Here is an 8,402-nt window from a genome sequence, read left to right as displayed (position 1 = left end):
GTGTTGAAAACATGCTGGTTTTACTTATAAAGTAAGTATATGAAACATGAAATAAATTGGTTGTCGTGATGATAGTGTTTCTTTTATATACCTATTGTATGGTCTGTGTTTTCGGATGACTAACAAATGCGTCCAACAAAGTGAATGTTTATAACTACTCTGGAAGATAAAAACACACATATTTTGACATTTTTTTAGCATGTCGGAAAATTTGAAACGGTGGCACATGTAACTTTAAATGGAATTTTAGTAAAGAAAGATATGATTTGGATCAAATATGACCATTACGTACCTGTTTGTACGTGCGTATGTGTGTTTGTGTTTGTTTAAATTTAGATTGAGTAGATGCTGTTTCGAATGCCAATATATGCCCGTGTTAGGAATACATGTTTAATTTTTGTTGTTTTTATTTAGGAGACATGGTAAAACATTTTAAACAAATTTCACAAAATTGTGTGGTACAAGCAGAAACATTCTGATTAGATCACATATCAATGATTTCTGGCTTGTGAATGAAGCTCTAGTCTGCCTGTCGCAAAAGGTATCCAGAAAATGTTGTATATCCGTTTGCGTGAAGCGTGTTGTCAACTCTATCTGGCCACTGAATGACAACCGATACAACATCACCCTCCCTCAGACTCAAGAGAGCAGATGACGTACCCATGTCCCAGTTAGTAATTCCAGTGTGATCGCTAAGGGCGTTGTTAATATGGTTTCCATTGACAGCAAGGGCCGCTTCGACATACTCGGTAGTATCTGCCATGATGATGAAGTTGAACAGGTAGGTTCCTGGTACAATGCATGTGAACATGCCATTCTGGCTGTTGTAAGCATCGCCAATGTTGGTTATCACTTTGTCAAAGACAATCGGTTGATTTAGATGGAGGTGTCCGACATTGTTCGAAAGCATGGCCATAAATCCATACTCGGGAGAAATGGCTCGAGTGTCTGAAGATAAATACGTGAAATACAGATGATCATGTGTTTAGATGGAAACGGATTAATCCTAGAATTAAAAACAATTTTAAATGTCAGCAGTGAAGATAAAAGGCTACGGCTCCTAAACAGGGATTTTACGGAGCTATTATTTATATTTTAGATGGGGTATGGCAAGCGTGAGAAATTTTGTTTCAAATGCGGGTATTACACTTTCTTTTACAGCAAGGGTTTTTTAATTAACTCGTTAGATATAATAGGTTTATTTCCAATAAATCAGAGAAGAACTGCCTTCTCAACTATTTAAGTGACGAACATTTTTTCAAACAAAATCTCACGCCCTCCCCTTTTCCAAAAATACAATGGTCTGTCTGTCGGTTACATTCGGGTTCAAAGGAAACACAAGCACCAAGTAAGGGTCCTACAACTTGATGTAAAATAAAGTTAAAATATTAACAATAAACTAGAAAATCAGTGTTCATTACAGTACCAAGCCTAGCTAAAAACTGCCTGCTCTATCACTCTGCTCTTGTTTTAGTAAGGGTTAGAGACAAGGGATCTTAATTAAATTAACATTTGTGCCTTATCCAGGCTCAGATAGCCATGGGAAGATAAACAATAGCACTGAACCTGTTGACAGTCTCTGGTATCAAATATCCAGAATGCTGGGAATAATGTTCTGCTGTCACTACTAACAATTAGAATCTGCTAGAATCTGATACAGGCACTTATAACACCTCCCTTCTTAAGAGGAAACTTTATGTTTTCGATATAATAATATTTTAAAAATACTTGCTGGCTTGGTACATCAGTAAAATGATAAAACTTGTATAAAGCTTACATTACTACCAAAATGCATAAAGCTTAGAGTCACTACTATTAACTTCTGTAGCAGTCATGAATTCCATCAGTGACCATCTATTAAGGGAAATCCAACAAACTGGTCTATATTCGCATAAATTCCTTATGATTCCAAACAGAACACAATGACGTTCGAAAAGTCCAGGAATCCTGAGTTATTCCAGGTTTTTCAGCGCCCTTGGAGTGTACTAATCACGCGAGTATCTTTCTTGTCTTTTATTCCTATATACTTCAGTTACATGCGCGATAGTCCGTCTGCATTCCCATGTTGTTTTCCGCTCCTGTGCTTTATAATGAAGTTGTAAGGCTGGAGTGCCAAATACCATCTAAGTAGACGCTGATTCTTGCTTTGCATTTGATTTAACCATGTCAATGGGTTGTGGTCAGTTACGAATTCAAATGATGTCCATGACCGGTAATACCTTAATGAATCAGTCGCCCACACGATCGCAAGACATTCCTTCTCGATAGCTGCATATTTCTGCTCTCGCGGCAGAAGCTTCCGGCTTAGATAGGCCACCGTATGTTCTTCACCATCCATTGTCTGGCTTAGCACAGCACCAATTGCTGTGTCACTAGCATCTGTCTGCACGATGAATTCCCTGCTGAAATCCGGGGCAATAAGGACTGGGGTCTTAGTAAGGGCATCCTTCAACATTTTAAACGATCGGACGGCTTCTTCAGTCCATACAACTATATTTGGTCTTCCTTTCTGTGTCATGGAGGTTAATGGTACTGCTACTTCAGCAAAGTTCTTAAGGAATTTTCTGTAGTATCAAACCATTCCAAGAAATGAGCGTACCCCCTTTTTCGTGGTGGGTAATGGAAACTCACGCATTGCTTTAATTTTATTGTTGTCTGTCTTAATTTATCCTCCTCCAATGATATGCCCGAGGCATTCAATCTCAGCTGCTCCAAACTCGCACTTTGACGGCTTTATTGTAAGGCCATCTTCCCGTATACGTTGCAGCAAGGCACGCAGATTATCTATATGTTCTGACCAAGTTTTCCTTGACACAATGATATTGTCAAAATATGCTGCGACATTATGTAGTCCGGACACCAGTAAGTCGATGAGTCGGGCGAAACTGGCGGGTGTCGTTTTCATACCGAAGGGCATAACGTTAAATTCATAGAGCCCAAACGGAGTCACAAATGTAGACTTTTGCCTCGATTCTTCAGCTACAGGAACTTGCCAGTAACCCTTAGTTACATCTATCTGACTCAAGTAACTGCCATAACCAATCTTCTCAAATAGATCGTCCATTCGTGGGACTGGATATGCGTCGAATAAGGTGATATTATTAAGCTTGCGGTAATCTACATATAGCCGAAGAGTTCCATCCTTTTTGTCAGCTAATACACAAGGCGAACTCCATGGACTGATTGAGGACCGAATGAGGCCTTGCTCTAGCATTGCATCCAATATTGCTTTTAGCTCTTTCCGTTGCGCGAAAGGTATTCTATATGGCCGTTGTTTAATTGGTGTCTCCGAATTTGTCTTTATACTGTGAGTTAAGATGTTTGTTCGACCAGGCCTAGTTGTTAGAACATCCTGAAATTCGTTGCTAAATTTCTAATATCCTCTCGTTGCTCTTTTGTTAAGTTTACCCCCAGCTTAACGCCAGCATCACCTTCACCTGCTCTTCGAGGAAAATCAATATCCACACCATCGTTCTCGTCTGCCTTCGTCGCCAGCAGCACAGCACGCTTGTATCCACGCAGTAAGTTTACATGAAAGGTTGCTGTACCGCGCCTACCGGGTACAAATACCTGGTAGTTAACATCGTTTACCTTTCGGACCACACGATAAGGTCCCTGCTATTGTGCCTTCACCTTGGACGAACTTGATGACAAGAGAATGAGGACTTCATCTCCTGGACTAAATTCTCGTGTTTTCGTGTGACGATCATACAGTGCCTTAATTTTCTTTTGGTGATCCAACAGATTATCTTTGACAAGAGCCCCGATGTCAGCCAACTTCTCACGCATTTTCACAACATGCTCCACAGTGGACTTCCTTACATCTTCCTCTCCCGTAAACAAGCCTTGTAAAATCTGCATTGGCCCCCTAACTGGCCAACCATACAACATCTCAAAGGGTGCAAATCCAGTTTCCTCATGTGGGACTTCGCGGTATGCAAACAACAAAAATGGCAATCTCATCCCACTCATTCTTGTTGTCTGTACAGAACTTCCGCAACATTGACTTCAACGTCCCTTTGAAACGTTCTACCTTTCCATTCGCTTGTGGGTGATAAGGCGTTGTTGTAACTCCACGGATACCCACTAGTTCATACAACTGTTTCAATAAGGTGCTAGTGAAGTTGGTCCCTTTGTCTGTTAATATGACCCTTGGAAAACCAACACGGCTAAACAGCTCAATCAGTGCTCTAGCTACACTCGTTGCCTCCATATCCTTCAAAGGAAAAGCGTCGGGATACCTCGTTGCATCATCAACCACCGTCAGAATGTATTTGTGTCCAGACTTCGTTCTACATAACGGTCCTACAATATCCATTGCAATTTTTGAGAATGGTTCTGTTACCACCGGTGGGCAAACCATTGGTGCTTTTTCACCTGCAGTCCGTTTTGCTGTCATCTGGCATTCATGACACGATGCACAATGTCTTTTTACATCGGAAAACATTCCAGGCCAAAAGAACGATTGGAGAATCCTCTCTTTTGTTTTCTCCAAACCCAGGTGACCTGCAAGGGGTCGATCATGTCCCAGCTCCATTACCATTTATCGTAATCCTGCTGGTACAACTATTTGCTCCCCTCCATGTGAACCATCAACAGATTGCCATTTCCGTCGCAAAATATCATTCTCCCAGAAGAATGCCATTGGCTCTTAATTAGGATCTTCACGAGTAGCAAAGGACTTCTGTCTAATATTTTGCAGTGAAATATCCTCAATCTGTAGTTTCGACAACATGTCCCCATTCATTGCTGAAAGTTTGTCAACTTCAATGTCATCACGCTGATCAGGATCTTCTGTCTCAATGCTGTTGTTGACAACGTCATTCTTACCCTCATGCTCACATTGGTCAGTATTTTCCAGTCCTCTCATCGTCGAGTCCTTTTAACAGCGACCTCGTAACAACAAATGACCATTTCTTGCTAAGTATATCCATCCCCAATAGGGCTTCAGCGGCTAAATTTGAAACAAGACCCACTTGCGCTGGTCCCTTATAATACTTAGTGTCGATATTTACCACAGCCAACTGTGCGGTAAATGGCAGACCCACTGCTGTGTATAACGTAACCTTGTGCCCCTCCAGCTTGCAACTCTCATCAACAAGATCTTCTCTTATCAAGGTCATATCTGACCCAGTGTCCTTTACAAACATGATCTCGTGCCCATTCACACATCCTGTTTCTGACAAAAAGCCTTTCACCAATTGTTGGCTTAACAAAACAAGTTGCCGGATTGCCACTATGTTTCATGTCATCTGTTGGACAATACCTTGCAATATGTCCCCATTGCTTGCATCGATAACACTGCCTATTCTTCTGTTTGGGCTGGTCATTTGTCGATGTTAGTTTTGCTTGCTGATGTAAGTTCTGACTATTCATCTTGTTACTATTTACATTTATATTTTGACGAAACTTATTCCTCTGCCCTTGCTGTTGTAAATTGGTGGGAATATAATCTTCCGCAGTCTCTACGACTGGACTAGAGCCCTTGTCCCTCCTAATCCACTGTGCTTGATCTTGTGGCAAGGCTTTCAAGATATATTCGTCACGAAGACAAATAACTGGGTCACGATCCTCCAAGAAACGCTGTATGTGCTGATCAATCCTGGCCATCAGACCACGATACGTCTCAGTGCTTTCCTTCTTGATGCCCAACAGTGCCGTGAAACGTTCATGCGGTCTCTTTCCAAAGCGATCATTCAGTCCTTTCCTGAGTTCCAGGTAATCGCCACAAGCTTGAGTTGCAACATATCTAGCCTCATCCGTCCAAAGAGTTCTTAGCTGTAATACTTTCAACTCGTCAGACCACTTAGCATGCTTTGCATTTGATTCAAACTCTGCTAGGAAACTCACAATATCCTCTCCTCGTTCATGGTCATGTGCATTTAGCTTTACTTTCAATGACATTGAAGATGTTATTTCAGTCGTGTATTCTTGACGTTTTACTCTTTCTAACTCAATTTCCAATCGCTTCATTTCTAATCTTAATTTCTCTCTTTCCATTTCCCATTAAAACTCCTTCTGTCTTAAGTCAAATTCTCTTTCATTTTTCTTTGCGCTAGTTGTTCGCTTTGTTTCCTTGGGTGGTTGCATGTGCTCAAGGTTAAATTCCTCTTCAAACTCCATAATTTCATTATCTGTAAATTCCATCAAATTCTGTGCTGCCGCTTTTCTTCGTGGTCGTCCTGAAGCAACCGTTGCTCCCTCAACTTCGACATCATCAGCAACCGACATAATGACAAACTATATGTATGTACTGTAAGTTCTATCACTGTATTCACAGCCACTAGACTAGCTTTAATTATCTACGAGTTTATGGGCTTACACTTGTACACTCGTTACAGTGATACACACTTTGCACTTAGCAATTAACAACTGTACGTTATACACACAGTACAACCAGTCACTGCTAATATCACAGATTCACTGAATTCACAGCTTTCAGAATTGTCAAACACAATTCCAACGTATTAAAAAATTCCAAATAATTCACACAGGATTTTTGGAATCCGTACCGCTGCCACCAAAATGTTACATTCGGGCTCAAAGGACACGCAAACACCAAGTAAGGGTCCTACAACTTTATGTAAACTAAAGCTAAAATCTTAAAAAATAAACTAGAAAACCAGTGTTCATTACAGTACCAAGCCCAGCTAAAAACTGCCTGCTGTATCACTCCCCTCTAAATTAGTAAAGGTTAGAGACAAGGGATCCTAATTAAATTAACATATGTGCCTTATCCAGGCTCAGATAGCCATGGGAAGATAAACAACAGCACTGAACCTGTTGACAGTCTCTGGTATCAAATATCCAGAATGCTGGGAATAATGTTCTGTTGTCACTACTAACAATTAGAATCTGCTAGAATCTGATACAGGCACTTATAACACTGTCCCTTAGTCACGAGAAAAAGAAATCGCATCGATTGGTCTATTTGTATCTAGTGGACAGCAGTGTAAACGTGGCAGCACACCAATACTTAAAATACACGTGCACAATTTGCCTGGCTTACCTCTTTTCTGCTGTGATTGTAAGTCAACCACTTGGTTTTGTAAGGATAGAACCATATTGGCCAAGCGCTGCACCTCTTGTCTAAGGGTTTCTACCTCATCGTTGCCATTTGTCACTGCTAAAATTACAAGCAACAGTAGAATACTTGCCATCTTGGCACAATTCTATCCTTCACGATGCAAAGTGGACCCTCTGTGACCATTTACAGCTCATGCTGTCTAAGATCGCACGTATGGCTTATCAATAGGCTGATAACCGACTCAACTAAAGCTCACGAATTTGATATGACCAAAGTGTAGCCGTGTCATGATAAACAGCGGTCATAAAGAGATCAATAACTAACTGAGAAGATTTGCAAGACAAAAATGTACATGCTAATAAACGTGTATCAAAATATTGGGGAATGCAAAGCATTAGAATTATTACATAAAATAAGATAAAATAAAAAAGCAGGGAATCTCTTCAATGCAACACGAAATGACATGCGGCTATCCTTATGATGCGCAAGAAATCATTTCTTGTTCAATTTCCGTAATATTCTCAAAGGACAGAAACAAATAACACAGAAAGTAATTTATAAGAAGGATTGATTTTTGCAGAATTGTTTTAGATAAATAGATAGATAGATAAATAGATGGATGGATGGATGGAGATGGATGGATGGATGGATATAACTGGTACGTGGATTCATCTCTGGAAATGGAACATAGAAATACCAACACTGTCACTGTGACGTAATTTGTATGCTTGAGTGACCTTCGCGTTTTCTGTTTCTAATTTTTTACATCTTCAAAATGTTGGACGCTGTTTCATCTGCACATTAAAATGGTACTGTAGATTGATCTCCACATAAGTAACTACCCGTAAGAAAGCAATGCCAGTTTGACTTAATTTGGAAGTTTTGCTACTCTGCGTGCGGTAGAAGGACATACAGTCCACGAATTATGATTAAGGTCACTTGTGGGGTACGATCTAGTTATAATACACGCATAGAGTTTTACGCAAAATCCACGTTTCCACGGTGTTTAATCCTTTTTACGCTGTGTTCGTCATGGACGGGCTAAGTGGTCGTCGTGGATTGCCACGTCGTGGCTTTTAGTGGATGGATTATGTTGTATTGTCCAATTAGAAGTCACAGTATTATAATTATGTAATCGTGTAATCCACGACAGCGCGTAGAACTTATCGGTTGGCTCCGCTGTATTGCACAGTGCAAATTGTTCTTTTAAATTGTACAGGTATTAAGGTCGTCGCGAATGTTATTGCAGTAATTCTCATTCATTCGGCTTTCCATCGATTCAATTTTTGAAGCAACAAGTTCGTACATGTCATTTATGACCGTATTCGACAACAGGTAATAAAAAAAATAAGAAAAGCACACTACTGGCAGGTTA

General features: G+C 40.3%; 1 protein-coding gene across 1 annotated transcript; it reads right to left on the bottom strand.

Annotated features, from left to right (window-relative positions):
• Window positions 1-389: 389 nt before the first annotated feature.
• On the bottom strand, window positions 390-7,228 carry LOC149795373 (complement C1q tumor necrosis factor-related protein 2-like). The gene is made up of 2 exons (XM_089964084.1): window positions 7,010-7,228; window positions 390-948 (listed from the first exon to the last, which is right to left on the bottom strand). Exons 1-2 carry the CDS (start codon window positions 7,158-7,160, stop codon window positions 521-523), a joined length of 579 nt encoding a protein of 192 aa, XP_089820210.1. The 5' UTR covers window positions 7,161-7,228; the 3' UTR covers window positions 390-520.
• Window positions 7,229-8,402: the final 1,174 nt, after the last annotated feature.

This window comes from Sinohyriopsis cumingii, chromosome 7 (genome assembly GCF_028554795.1).
Source record: "Sinohyriopsis cumingii isolate HCF-2022 chromosome 7, ASM2855479v2, whole genome shotgun sequence".
Lineage (NCBI taxonomy): Eukaryota > Metazoa > Mollusca > Bivalvia > Unionida > Unionidae > Sinohyriopsis > Sinohyriopsis cumingii.
Note: the sequence above shows the minus strand (reverse complement) of the source record. Positions and strands in the feature narration are given on the sequence as shown.

Excerpts from the sequence above, each read along its gene's own strand:
- LOC149795373 (XM_089964084.1), bottom strand. The coding sequence starts at position 7,160 with ATGGCAAGTATTCTACTGTTGCTTGTAATTTTAGCAGTGACAAATGGC. Across the intron at positions 949-7,009 it reads ACAATCACAGCAGAAAAGAG|ACACTCGAGCCATTTCTCCC; the intron begins GTAAGCCAGGCA and ends ATTTATCTTCAG.